This window comes from Nansenia antarctica (assembly GCF_963989245.1).
Source record: "Nansenia antarctica genome assembly, chromosome: 14".
Classification (NCBI taxonomy): Eukaryota; Metazoa; Chordata; class Actinopteri; order Argentiniformes; family Microstomatidae; genus Nansenia; species Nansenia antarctica.
In genome coordinates, this window is record NC_137684.1 from 11,968,750 (window position 1) to 11,981,079 (window position 12,330).

General features: G+C 45.1%; 1 protein-coding gene across 1 annotated transcript in view; it reads right to left on the reverse strand.

Annotated features, from left to right (window-relative positions):
• Nucleotides 1–5,381: 5,381 nt before the first annotated feature.
• prkd2 (protein kinase D2) overlaps nt 5,382–12,330 on the reverse strand; it is a gene marked incomplete at both ends in the record, with an annotated part of 49,116 nt that continues 42,167 nt past the window's right edge. Inside the window, 5 exons of the mRNA XM_080544957.1 lie at nt 5,382–5,606; nt 6,924–7,009; nt 9,361–9,628; nt 10,136–10,234; nt 10,750–10,911. Coding sequence (XP_080401083.1) covers nt 5,382–5,606; nt 6,924–7,009; nt 9,361–9,628; nt 10,136–10,234; nt 10,750–10,911 — 840 coding nt within the window. The remainder of the gene's footprint in view (nt 5,607–6,923; nt 7,010–9,360; nt 9,629–10,135; nt 10,235–10,749; nt 10,912–12,330) is intronic.

Below are 12,330 nucleotides of genomic sequence, written 5' to 3' on the forward strand. Positions count from 1 at the left end.
CACCCCAGGTCCAGAGCTTGGTCCTGGTGGTCTTGAGGGTGGTTTGGTCGTCAGACCTGAGGCAACGGGAGGGGGTGTGGAGGGGGACGAGGTAGGAGGGGGCCAGATTGTTGACGGCTTTGTAAGATGCGTGCTGGTCAGCCTCTGAGACGTGGGTTTTAAAGGACTGGCGAAGACAAAAGACTCACTGACTACCTCGCTGTTAGAGACTTGCAGACAACTATTCCCAGCTGGAGGAAATCTAAGCAAATCAATAGACGGGTCTTGACATATAAAGTGGAGTTTCAGTTCTGTATATTGTAAATGTCATTTGTATTGGTTATGAATGTTTCTTTAGGTCAGTTTGATTGTCTGGTGTTTTATGGTTCAATAAGTGTCAGTATTGCATTCTGCACTTTAATCTCAATATAATCCTGTTTGTTTGGTTGTTTGTTTGGTTGAGTGTGTGTGTGTGTGTGTGTGTGTGTGTGTGTGTGTGTGTGTGTGTGTGTGAGAGAAGCAGATGTCATTTAGGATGGCATTGTCTGTGTGTGTGTGTGTGTGTGTGTGTGTGTGTGTGTGTGTGTGTGTGTGTGAGAGAAGCAGATGTCATTTAGGATGGCATTGTCTGTGTGTGTGTGTGTGTGTGTGTGTGTGTGTGTCTGGCTGTGTTTGAAATGGCATACTACATACTCAATGAATATATTCTCCATACTGCCTACTAAATTCATAATAAGTATGTCAATACCAGCCGACCGTTCACACTGAAGTATGCATCTCACTATCCCAGAATGCCTTTTGCACCGGCCGGCAGCGGGGATTTTAAACCTACATTTACTTTTTTAGACCTCCATGGGCGAAAAGCTGTTGTAATTTTGGCTCTACAAGTGTTATCATGTCATTTTATTAAATGTTAATATATTTTCAGACTAGAAAGTAACCATGTATATTCCCAAAATGTGGCCAGTTTATCAAAATAACCATTATTCGACAGAAACATCGGAACATAATAGCGAAACGTAAAATGATTTGGGGACCAATATCTTTAGCTAGCTAAAGTAACTAGCTTACTATATTGTTGTCTTAGCAGTTGGTAAAAGAACAGGATTAAAATATATGAGAAATAAAATATAGTGCTAAGCACAATAAAAAACAACTTGTTCCTTCTGAAGCTACAATACTGGGACCATTGGTGAACGTGTGTGTGTGTGTGTGTGTGTGTGTGTGTGTGTGTGTGTGTGTGTGTGTGTGTGTGTGTGTGTGTAAGACACAAATAAACTTGGATTTTATGCATTTCAAGTGCCATCTTTGTAATCATGATGACGTAGACAAGAGACTCTTGAAAATATGGAGGCTATTACCTGCCACTCAAATTCAAGTGGCTACAAGTGATGACAGTGACCTAAAACATATCTGCACAGAACGTTTCCAGTGTTTCCTAGCCAACATACTTGACACTGGAAACCTTTTACAGTTCACCTCCCAGGTTCCAGCAAGAGAATTTGACTATCGGTGAATGCAAAGATGAGCTCATGGTAGCTGTTGGACAGCTCATGGTAGCTGTTGGACAGCTGACACTTCTGCGTGACAGTGAAGGCAAGTACAGGAAAGAGACTGTTTCAAATGCTGATGCTGACAGGGACATGGTTGATGTGTTGAGAGGTCTAATTCATGAGTTTGAAAGCAGATATGAATCCCTCAAGTCATGTGATACATTTTAACTTGTTTCAAGTTGTGTTTTGGCAACACAACACTTGTGACAGTAACAGGGGCCTCCTCTGTGTATGACTTCAAGGTCAACATAGTGAAGACAAGCAGATAGTTGGCTGCAATCCAGATTAGTTACTCCAACATTCAGAAAGTCATTCTGTTGTCCCTTACTCTGCCCTTGAGCGGTGCTGCATGTGAGAGGGGATTTCCACATCTTCATATAATAAAAAGCAAAGTACAGATCCGCCTGTCAGACTCTGGCCTCTCGTCCCTGATGCACATCCACTTGTCTGAGACGACAACAGATACTTCTGACCCAAAGCCAGCTGTTGACTTGTGGATGCAGACAGCTAATGGCAGGCTCAACCTGGGAGAGAGAAGTAGGCCTACATCCTCATCTACCATGTTTGGAAGAGAGGAAGAGAGTGGAGAGGGCAGTCAGGAGGGCAGTGATGACCACAGCTTGTAGGATAACTGTGCCGCGTCACGGGTGAGCAGCACCCAGCAACACCTCCAGGTGCTCCTCTGAGAACCAGACCCTAAAACAGTTATGTGCACCCCTGGTTATAGGGTTATGTTCTAGAAATGTTATTTAGTTCAGGTTTTGTTTACTCCTTTTCACCGCACCCATAGGGATTTGCCTCTCTTGTTGTTTTGTGTTTCTTTTCATGGCTAAAAAGACCATTAATTACCTTTGGCAAAATAAATACCTTTAATTTTTACCTTTACAATCTGGTTTGTTACTTCCTTTACCCCTGGCCAACTGGTGTGTGTGTGTGTGTGTGTGTGTGTGTGTGTGTGTGTGTGTGTAATAAAATCCCAACCTAATGACCACAGATGCCTTTAGACTCAGAGACTCAGAAATTCATCTGTTGCCATGGCAGCTAAAAGTCTTGGTAGAGACCAATTACTTGTAATACTCCCTTTCATTTACATTTATTTTCATTCCTTTCGAATAACCTGCCATAACTTTATGGCACAACTCTTCTTCTTTCTTCTCCTCTTCTTTTTCCTTTAGCTCTCATGAGGTATGTATCTATCATTTAATTGTTCTTATAATATTTTGTTCAATATTACAATATTACATAGACTGACAGTTGTTTTTTTATTCGGGAGGCCATTAACCTTATATGAATGTGTGCAAAATTTGAGTCTGTAAAACGGAACTAAGCTTCCAATTATCTCACCAACTTCTTTGTCCTCTGAGAGAGAGAGAGATAGAGAGAGAGAGAGAGAGCGAGAGAGCGAGAGAGCGAGAGAGCGAGAGAGAGAGAGAGAGAGAGAGAGAGAGAGAGAGAGAGAGAGAGACAGACAGACTGGTGGCGGTGCAGGAGGAGAGAGTGGCCCTCTCTCAGTAAAAAAGCAGCTTGCCGAAGCACTCTCACCACTTTGTGAAAACAACCTACTCTACTGTCAACCTTTCATTAGGCCCAATGTTCTTACTCTTTGTGTGTGTGTTCAATTACTCCCATTCTCACTGTCTGTTGTTATTGACTTTGTTACCATTGAAAATGCTAAACCGCCTTCACTCATTTCTCAGACGTTTGACCACCGATCGGTACGCTGCTTCGTCTGTCTGCTCATTACCAATGTCTACACCCCCCCCCCCCCTCCTTCCTCCCACCCGCTGCGCATATCATCTTAATGGCATTGCTGAAAGGGATGCCTTTCCTGGAATAACAATGTTTTCCCGATAAACCAGAAATGTAACTTGCTATTCGAGCTACTGTGCTACTGTGGCTAGCATGTTTGGATGCAAAACAAGCCTTCAGCCATGGTTTTGACAAGCCAGGACATCTCATTTAAAAAAATAGTGATTTTGGTCATAATTGTTTTGTTTGTTTTAAGTGTCTGTCAGAGCTAGTAGATAACAGGACATATGGGATGATGTAGCTCTTAAGTCTAGACACTCATGACTGAATAATATCTCTCAGATAGGCAAACTGGGCGAAATCAATGCATGTTGATTATAGGGGACAGATAATTCTCTCTCTCTCTCGATTACTGAGCGATGGAAAACCAGTCATTCTCCTGAAGGGTATACAACGCCTCTTGGGGAGTATGCAGTATGCATATCATATTTTATGGAAGGTGAATGGTCTATATGCCTCATGAAATAAGACTCATCATGAAATGATCTTCACGCTAAAGACGACAACACACCGAATGAATGAAAAAACATGTTTTTAGGTCAAGGTTTGTACTGCTGTTATAAACGCTGGGATCTTCTATGCATTCCCCCAAACATACATGACAGTACATACACTACAATACATACATATAAGGTTATACATTTGCATGATAGGCCTTTGTAACTATGATTTTTTCGTAACTATGCCTTTTCTAGACAAGTCTAACTTCACATGGACATGCAGCATGTTGACATGCTAGGTGTGCAGAGAGTCAGTAATGAAAGATCCTACATCATACTCCTCCTCACACACGCTTTAACATGTACTTCAAAGTGGACTTCAACTTGCAACTAGTCTAGAACATTAGCCTTTTTTTTCACCCTGTGTCCACTGGTGTTGAACAATGTCTGTTTTCTAAAACGTCCATTTGCCTTCGTGGAACAGAGGATGTCTTCCTTTGTAACCGAGGACGTCTTCGGTGGAACACATGACTACGGTGACAATAACCAAAATTGCTTATCAAAAGAGAAAGCAGTTGTGACAGCCGCCCACAGACCGTTTCAAAATGTTCAATCGGGACAGGTTTGAATAGGATGGGATTGGTCTGCTGCATAACAAACAAACAAACTCTCGGTTCAGCTCTTGACAGGCAATGAAAAAAATGTTTTTTTTATCTTCACGAAACCCATTGACACTCTCAGAGGGGAAGAGGTCTGCAGCGTAGAGATGAAAAGCGGGGAAAAAGCGTACATTCCAGTCATGACGTACAATGAAAATAAAAATAAAACGGGGTTTGTTGCGTCCGTTTATGAGTGGGAGTGTGCCGTTCCGTCTTAGTGGGTTTTAGTGACTCCTTCAAAGTATTCCAACATCTCTATCAACGCTGCCCTTTCTCCTCTCTACCTCCCTCTCCATTCCTCTCTTCTCTCTCTTTCAAGGCTGTCTGGGCGGGGATGCAATGTTCCATGATTCAATGTGAGAGGAAATAGAACACCTTGTCCTGATGCCTAGAGTTTGAGTTATAGCTTATAACTGTTTTTCGAGTTTCAGCTTAGACTGAGCGCAGCACCTGTTGTAAAGATCCCATCTGACCCACGGTACACTGTATACAGTACGTCCTTGTGGTCAGTCTCTCACTCCTAGAGTTCAAGGGTCAAGGAGCCAAAGATGGAGGGGGGGGGGGGGGATCTGGAGATTGGGTTGGCTTGGGGCTGGAGTAGAGAGGACGCCATCGTAAGTGGACGAGGAGGAGGAGGAGGAGGAAGAGGAAGGGGATCGGGTGGTTTCGATCGATACAAGGCTATGTTCTTACAAACTAGAGATCTCAGTAAAAAAAAAAAACAGAGGAAAATATTGACTCATATCGATATCTCTCCTGCTCCCCAAAAAAAAAAAAAGAAGATCTTTATCAAGGCGGCAAGTGATACAAAACCAACATTTCACATCCCGGCCGTGCCCGAGCCAGACTTTCCAACCGCCACTCCCCTCCCCTCCCCCCACTACCCCACCCTGCTTCTCTCCCTCCCCTCCTCCCCCGACAGTACGCTCCTGCGGTGTGTCTCAGAGGATGCTGACCCTCTCAGTGAGCCCCTGCATGTCTGCGTCCTCCCCGGCCTCGTCGTCGTCGGAGGCGGTGGCGGGGGGCGGGGGCACCAGGTGGGCGGGGTAGGGGAGGGTGTGCTCGCGGGCGAACGTTTGCCAGCGGAAGTCGTCGCTCTCGTGGGTGATGTAGCGCTCGCACAACTTGTTCTCCAGCTCCCGCAGGTCCAGCCACGCTTGGTAGTCCTGGAGGGAGGGAGGGAGAGAGGGAGAGAGGGAGAGAGGGAGAGAGGGAGAGAGGGAGGGAGAGAGGGAGGGAGAGAGAGAGGGAGAGAGGGAGAGAGGGAGGGAGGGAGGGAAGGAGGGAGGGAGGGAGGGAAGGAGGGAGGGAAGGAGGGAGGGAAGATGGAGAGAAGATGGAGAGACAGAAGGAGGATGGGGGTAGAGAGGCAAGGAGGGGGAGGGAGAGAGTATGGAGGGAGGAAGAGGGGGAGGGAGGGAGAGAGAGAGAGGAAGGGAGGGAGGATAGAGAGAGAGGAAGGGAGGAGAGAGAGAGAGGAAGGGAGGAGAGAGAGGGAGGGAGGGAGGGAGAGATGGAGGGAGAGGGAGGATGGAGAGACAGAGGGAGGGAGATGGAGGATGGGGGTAGAGAGGCAAGGAGGGGGAGGGAGAGAGTATGGAGGGAGGGAGAGATGGAGGGAGAGGGGGGATGGGGTGGAGAGAGGCAAGGAGGGACCGGAGGGTTAGAGAGTGAGGGAAGTAGAGAGGGAGGGCGGGGAGGGGAGGAGGGGGGGGGAGAGGGTAGGGAGGGAGGAGGGATGGATGGAGACAGAGGATGGGGGAGAGCGGGAGCGATGAGAGAGGGAGAGGGGGGGGGGATGAGGTGAGTGAATGAGCCCGAGGATATAGTAGACAGGATATAGTAGACAGGATATAGTATACAGCGAGTGAACCTCCTCGCTAAACGCTGTTGCTTTAAAACAGGTTTAGTTTGGAACACTTATTATACAACGGATAGATCCGGTCCATTGTCTCTATTGGTCAGTTTGCGTTACAGCCGTGCCGATATCCATGATATACGCACGGCTAAATGGAATGTTGACACATCTTTTCATATTACTCCACGTTTGTATATATCACCATTATCAAAGTTACATTATTACCGTTGCTTAGCAACCGATAAACAACTGTTCAGCGGATGAATACACTTACAATAAAACATACTTCCATTAAAATACATTAATTAAAAGTGTGTCTTGTCTTTCTTTTGTGAAACATTGCTAGATAAATGTGGTAACCGTGGTATAAAAGCGCTATGGAACGAGAAGCCGTGGTATATGGTGGATATTGGCACAGCTCGGGGTGTATATATAACAGCACACCGCTTCGCGTTGTGCCTAACCACCCCGCTAGCTGTGCCGATATCCACGATATACCACGGCTTCTCGTTCCATAACGCTTAAACGTTGCAGGCCATTCTTCCTCGACAGGATATCCAGTTATTTGGAGCCAAGTGCAGTATGGGTAGACCAGTCATGTGATGATGCTGTGTGGATGCTGTACCTGTAGGTAGGTGTGGCTGAGGCTTTTATCCACGCTGTATCGTTTCCTCATCTTCACCTGGAGCAGGTTGTTGATCAGGTCGATGGCTGTGAGATACAGGACACACACATGCACACACACACACACACACACACACACACACACACACAGAGGCACAAACACAGACACACACACACACACAAACACACACAGATACAAACACACACAGACACACACACACACACACACACACACACACACAGACACACACACACACACAGACACAAACACAAACACAGAGACAGACACACACACACACACAGGTTAGGTCACGGTCTTATGAAACATGACGTCAGTCTGCACTGTGTTACACAGTATGTATAAACGTGTATCGCTCAGCTGTTACCGTCAAGACTCACTAACTGTGTGTTATTCTACGAGGCCCACAGAAGGCTGCTAAATATAAGTTCAGTTTTGTCTTTGTGCACTGTGGAAATAAAAAGCACTGGATTTCAAACGTAGCCAGTGTTCTACTCTTTGGGAAATACAGCAAGGCTGTACAAGAGGCTAGTCAAGAGGCTAGTCAAGAGGCTAGTCTAGAGGCTAGTCAAGAGGCTAGTCCCATACTCCAATGTGCTGCAGCTGTATTATTGTCATAATATGTGATCGTCGAGCAAGTTACGAGAACAGTCTCGTAAAAAGATCATAAACCGTTTTCGAGACAAGCATTCATCAGAAGTGACGATTGCTACCATGTAAGGGAGTAGGGTTCTTGGCTAGCGGTAAATATGTGGAGCGTTGCCATTGGCAGCAATGATAACCGTCCGTGTCTGAATTATGACTTCACATGGTGTTTCACTTTTGGTTTGACAGCTAGCTGCGTTGGTGGTAGCAGTTGTTTATTGTAGCCTGCTATCATTATCTTTGCAATGACTGTTTTGGCGTCAGTGATCGAACAGATCTAAAAGAGAGTTATTTACAGTGCCGCTCCTACATTGCGCTCATCTAATCAGAAAGGTTTATTATGCATTTGAACATGAAGTCATACTTTTTAGCCTGTATGTGTCAGTATCTGTAGCCACAGACAGTTTAAAAAACTGTTAGTTTAGTTAATGTGACTTATCTGGTCACACTGGTCACAAATAAAGTATAAATAATCATAATAATATTTTTTTTTAAAGAAGATTGATGATCTAGGACTAATGGATAAAGTAACCTGTAACGCAAAGCTAATTGCTGAGGACATAAGTAATAATAATAATAATAATAGTAATAATAATAATAATAATAATACATTAGCACTTTTTTAGACACTCAAAGACGCTTTACAAACTGAAAAGATTGAGTAGTAATAATAAAAAGAAACAAAAGATAAATAAAAAAAAGTATAGGGGCCTAATGAAGGTAGTGCTGGGGACACATGGGAAGGGGAGGGGGAGAGGGTTAACTGGTGAAGAGGTGGGTTTTGAGGACCTGTTTAAATGTCGGCAGGTAGTATCAGCCAACACCTCACCACCTCACCACAACACCCTCCTGATGACTAAAACCACAAACAAATAGGACAGGTTAAAGTGTTGTGCCTCACCAAAGAGCTAAAATGAGCTGACCAAAACTCGTCCATTTCAGGCATTTACCACATTTGGGTCTTGTGGCCACCCAGAAGCAGGTCACAATGTGGGTTGGTGTACACCGAGGTTCAATCAACAAAATTGCGATGACATGAATTCATGTTCTGAGTTAAATATTGTTAGAAATATTCTTTAAAATTGCTTGTGATGCAAAGTTGACATCATCAATTCAGTTTTGCCTTAAACACACACCGTTTAGAAAAGGGAACAAGGGCTGCGTTCGTAAATTCGCTCTGGGAATCTGATCAGCACTCATGGAATGCCTCTTGTCCGATCAAATTACTTTATGATGTTGACCCAGTGTGCACTCCGGCGTTCTCAGAGCGAATTTACGAACGCATCCAAGGGAAGGGCAAAAAGAGAGCTACGTGTTATATTGTACGCTAATGCACCGATACCTCTGAATACACATAGCCTATATTACAAAGAAACAAAACAACAACAACCAAAAACACATTTGACAAGTGATACCCATTCTCCATTCTTCAAAGCCCTCGAAGAAAGTAAGTAAATACTGTGATGCCCATGATGACCTGTCTGTTCATTCTTATTGTTCATGTAAAAACTATTTAAAAGAAATAATATATATAATATAAAATAATAATATAATATAGAAATATATCATATAAAATAATAATATAGTATAAAAATATATACTATAAAATAATAATATAATATAAAAATATATAATATCAAATACAAATATATAATATAATATAGAATAATATAATAGTAATATATATTTAAAAAATACTAATATAATATAAAAAGATGTAATATGAAGATAACAATATATAAAAAATAATAATGGTTTGATTGTAAAGTCTCACCGTCGGGGGAGATCTGTTTCCAGGGGTTGGCAGGGTACATGAAGGCGGCGTTGTGGATCTGGTCGTTGATGTCCTCGTCCTCGTTGAAGGGGAAGGTGCCGCTGAGGCTGACGTACATGATGACGCCCACGGACCACATGTCCAGGGAGCGGTTGTAGCCCTGGTTCAGCAGCACCTCTGGGGCCAGGTAGGCGGGCGTGCCCACCACCGACCGCCGGAACGACTTCTCCCCGATGATGCGGGCGAAGCCAAAGTCACACAGCTTCACCTGAGGGGGGGTGGGGGAGGTGGGGAAGGGGGAGGGTGGTTGAAGGGGGGAGGGTGGTTGAAGGGGTGGGGGGAAGGGGGGAGGGTTGTTGAAGGGGTGAGGGGGTATACACAGAAAGGGGTGACAGATGAGTGAGTGAGTGATATGGGGACGATGAAGATGCCAAAAACAAATGTTGTGTGTGTGTGTGTGTGTGTGCGTGTGTGTGTGTGTGTGTGCACGTGTGTGTGTTTGCATGTTTGTGTGTGTGTGCGTGTGTGTATGTGTGTGTGTGTGCGTGTGTGTATGTGTGTGTGTGCATGTGTGCATGTGTGTGTGTGCATGTGTGTGTGTGTTTGAGTGCATGTGTGTGTGTGTGTGCGTGTGTGTGTGTGCATGTGTGTGTGTGTGTGTGTGCATGTGGGTGTGTGTGTGTGTGTGTGTGTGTGTGTGTGTGTGTGTGTGCGCATGTGTGTGTGTGTGTGTGTGCATGTGTGTGTGTGTGTGTGTGTGTGTGTGAGTGCGTACTTGGGGGAAGGGCTCCGCGGAGGCTAGTAGAACGTTCTCAGGCTTCAGGTCACAGTGAACGATGTTCTTGAAGTGCAGGTGCCTCAGGGCTGCTAGGATCTACACACACAGACACAAACAGGATATGGCTTAGACTCACTCAACTGTCTGAACAGGAACCTGAAACTGTTGAATATGCCAAAGGAGGATATACGTCAAAGAATAAACGTCACGAAAGCACACTCACTCACGCTTCTGACGTTCAACTGAAACCACAAACTCTGAGATGTTGCTCACGAGTCACCACAAACCAACCAGTACTCAAGTTCAGGGGGGATGGTGGATTTTATCATATGGGGACAATTTTAGCATCCCCACAGCGTCAGTGACTTCAGTGTGACTTGGTGGAAATGTCATGTCATGTGTGCGTGCCCCCTCCCTCGCCCACAGTACTTTACTCAATATGCGCAAAACTAAATGTAGAAATAGCAGTAATACCACGTTCATTGATAGAATGACATAAGGGATGGAAAGGGGGGATGGCAGTTTTAGAAGGGGGATGATTTTGACCGTTTTTATTGCACCCTCAACCCTCGAGTGCTGCAAACAACACACACACACAAACACACACTGACCTGTGTGATGAGGAACTTGGTGAGTCTCTCTGGCAGCCTGCCCTTCTCACTGGACAGGATCATCTCCAGCATGTCCCCGTGGAGCTTCTCCATCACCACAAACACCTTCTCTGGCGTCTCGAACATGCACTCCAGGTTCACTATGCCCAGGTGACGCAGGCTCTGACAGAGGGAGGGAGAAGAAGAGATGGGGTGGGGGGGGGGGGGGGGTTAAAAGAAAGGGGGAGATGGAGAAAGAGAGAGAGAGAGAGAGGCGTTGGGGGTAAATTAAATGGAAATATAGGAGAAGGGTGGCAGTGGAAAGGATGTGGCAAAGTGAGAGAGAGAGAGAGAGAGAGAGAGAGAGAGGGAGAGAGAGAGAGAGAGAGAGACAGAGAGAGAGAGAGAGAGAGAGGGAGAGAGAGACACAGAGAGAGAGAGAGAGAGAGAGAGAGAGAGAGAGAGAGAGAGGGAGAGAGAGACAGAGAGAGAGAGAGAGGGAGAGAGAGACAGAGAGAGAGAGAGGGAGAGAGAGACAGAGACAGAGAGAGACAGAGAGAGAGACAGAGAGAGAGACAGAGAGAGAGAGAGAGAGGGAGAGAGAGAGAGAGAGAGAGAGAGAGAGAGAGAGAGGGAGAGAGAGAGAGAGACAGTGAGTGAGAGAGAGGGAGGGAGAGAGAGACAGAGAGAGAGAGAGAGACAGTGAGTGAGAGAGAGAGAGAGAGAGAGGGAGAGAGAGAGAGAGAGAGGGAGAGAGAGAGAGAGAGGGAGGGGAGAGAAAGACATGGGGGAGGAGAAGGATTGAGAGTACCAGAGAGAAGCAGAGGGGAAGAGGGGATGGAGTGACATGCAGAAGGAAAGGGAAGAGGACAGGAGACAGGGACAAAGAGAGAGAGAGAGAGACAAAAATATAGAATAGAATGTACAAGGAGAAAGACAAAAGAGCAGGTAGACAGAGTAGCATAGAGACAGTGTTTATTTCACCTTTATCTAATCGACTAACCCTATACAGAGATAAAGAGAGGTTTTCCCATTGTGGTAATGACTAAATAATTATAGAAACAAGGTGACAAATATGATTCTAGACTAATAATGACACTTAATTACTCCAAGGACTACACTCTCTTTCTTTCATGGGAAACCTTCAAATGGCTGGTTGCATTCACCCTATCAGGAACTCTATTCCCATCTCTGTCTCCACCTGCTGGTCACCTGTAGTATAACCACACTTGAGGATGAACTCCAGCATACATCATTTGCTGTGCTAGCAAAGTTTCGTTTGGTTTCGGTCACGTCTACCTGGCTGAAGATGTCAAGATTGACACCTTGAGGTTTGTTTTTGAAGTGTCCTTGATGACTAAAACATTAGAGAGTTGTGGTTGTGTGTGGTTTGCCATTGCCAGTTTATGTATTCGACTCCACGTGGGTGGGCTGTTGGTGTTACAAATGAAATGAAGTGACAGGTCATAGCACCAATTAGATCACAAGCGAGCACATCCGGTTTGAAATGTAAGATTTCAAACAATCACATCAGGTCTTTTATTTGGGTCTTCATCTCAGAATGCCAATATAAGGATAATAAACGTTGTGTCGGAGATACAC